General features: G+C 42.8%; 1 protein-coding gene across 1 annotated transcript in view; it reads left to right on the top strand.

The window, feature by feature from the left end:
* Nucleotides 1–1,562, top strand: part of LOC111872601 (calcium uniporter protein, mitochondrial) — a 69,063-nt gene extending 67,501 nt beyond the window's left edge. The window contains exon 7 of the mRNA XM_023866669.2: nucleotides 700–1,562. Coding sequence (XP_023722437.1) covers nucleotides 700–963 — 264 coding nt within the window. The 3' untranslated portion in view covers nucleotides 964–1,562. The remainder of the gene's footprint in view (nucleotides 1–699) is intronic.

Genomic DNA, 1,562 nt, shown 5'->3' with positions numbered 1-1,562 from the left:
ATTAAGGGAGGAACATAGACTGAGGGTGTTTGAGAACAGGGTGTTGAGGAGAACATTTGGACCGAAGAGAGATGAAGTGACAGGAGGTTAGAGAAAATTGCATAATGAGGACCTTCATAACTTGTACTCTTCTCGAAGTATAATTAGAATGATCTAGTCGAGGAGGATGAAGTGGGCAGGGCATGTAGCAGGAATGGGGGAGACGAGGAATGCATATAGGGTATTGATGGGAAAGCCAGAAGGAAAGAGACCACAGGGAAGACCAAGGCATAGGTGGGTGGACAATATTAAAATGGATCTTAGAGAGATAGAGATAGAATGGGATGGTATGGACTGGATTGATCTGGCTCAGGACAGGGACCAGTGGAGGGCTCTTGTGAACACAGTAATGAACCTTCGGGTTCCATAAAATGCTTGGAAATTCTTGAGTAGCTGCAGAATTGGCAGCTCCTCCAGAAGGGCTCAGCTCCATGAGTAAGTAAGTAAGTACCATAGTAGATGTCACGGTTTGCACTCTAGTGTGGCTCAGTCCTTGCTACCAAAGAGAGAAATGTCCTGATGCAGTCAAGCTGCTACCGTAATTTCTGCACCAGATCACTACAGTACATTGCAATGTAATAAGCCAGTATGGAGATTATTATTGTTACTTTTATAATTCTGTTAACTGAAATGGTGTGAAATTCTCTCTTTCTGTGACAGGAGTATGTTCTGCCAGATGTGAAGGATCGCCAGCACTTGATCATCCTGCATAAACGTGCCCGAAAAGTTGGTCTCGACTTGGATCGCTACAACGAATTGAAAGACAGTATCTCGCGAATAGAAGCAGACATCCAGAGGTTACGTGACCCCCTCCAACTGCACCTGCCGCCCAGCCATCAGCCAACTGACCAGTCTAGGTCACCATTTCAACGAGCACAGAAGCGGCTGCAGTATCTCCTGAACAAAACCAAAATGGCTTCATAATGCTGAAACCTGTTGGCTAGATCACCTCATTCATCTTCCAATAGCCTAATCCCATAACCAACCAAAGTACCATAAAGCACTAAGCACTCACTTACGGAGGTAATTTTTTGTGCTTAGGAGAGGTACAGGTAATTTTTGTCATGGGAAAGTTGGCTTTGGTTAGAAGAAGGTGGGAAAAAGCCACCTTTGTTTCATAGTGTTCATTTTCCTTTAGAGTAAAGTATTCTGCTTGATTCAACATTGCTAATATTTCACTTTGATATCCACAAATCAGTTCTTCCATAATTTACTGATCCTCTGTCTTTTCAATTTCCTTGTATTGTGTCAGTATGGGAATTCTGTCAAAGACAGATTTACAGTGTCATACCATGAGGAAAGTAATGTCACAAAATTATGCATGTGTACCCTAATTAATTTCTGGAAGAGATGGGGCACCAGATTTAAGGGCAAATGTGCATTCAGAGTGTTGGAACCATTATAAAATGCCAAGCACTTGCAGTGAGTCTCAGGCCGGCTGTTACAGGTTTGTCCTTTTCTGTGTTGCAATAGATGAGCACAGTGTAGGAGTGATATAAACAAAAAATCACAGGAAGGAGTGA

This window comes from Cryptotermes secundus, unplaced genomic scaffold (assembly GCF_002891405.2).
Source record: "Cryptotermes secundus unplaced genomic scaffold, Csec_1.0 scaffold1928, whole genome shotgun sequence".
In the NCBI taxonomy this organism is placed as follows: domain Eukaryota; kingdom Metazoa; phylum Arthropoda; class Insecta; order Blattodea; family Kalotermitidae; genus Cryptotermes; species Cryptotermes secundus.
The sequence above is the reverse complement of the archived record's forward strand: the minus strand, read 5'-3'. Positions and strand labels throughout refer to the sequence as shown.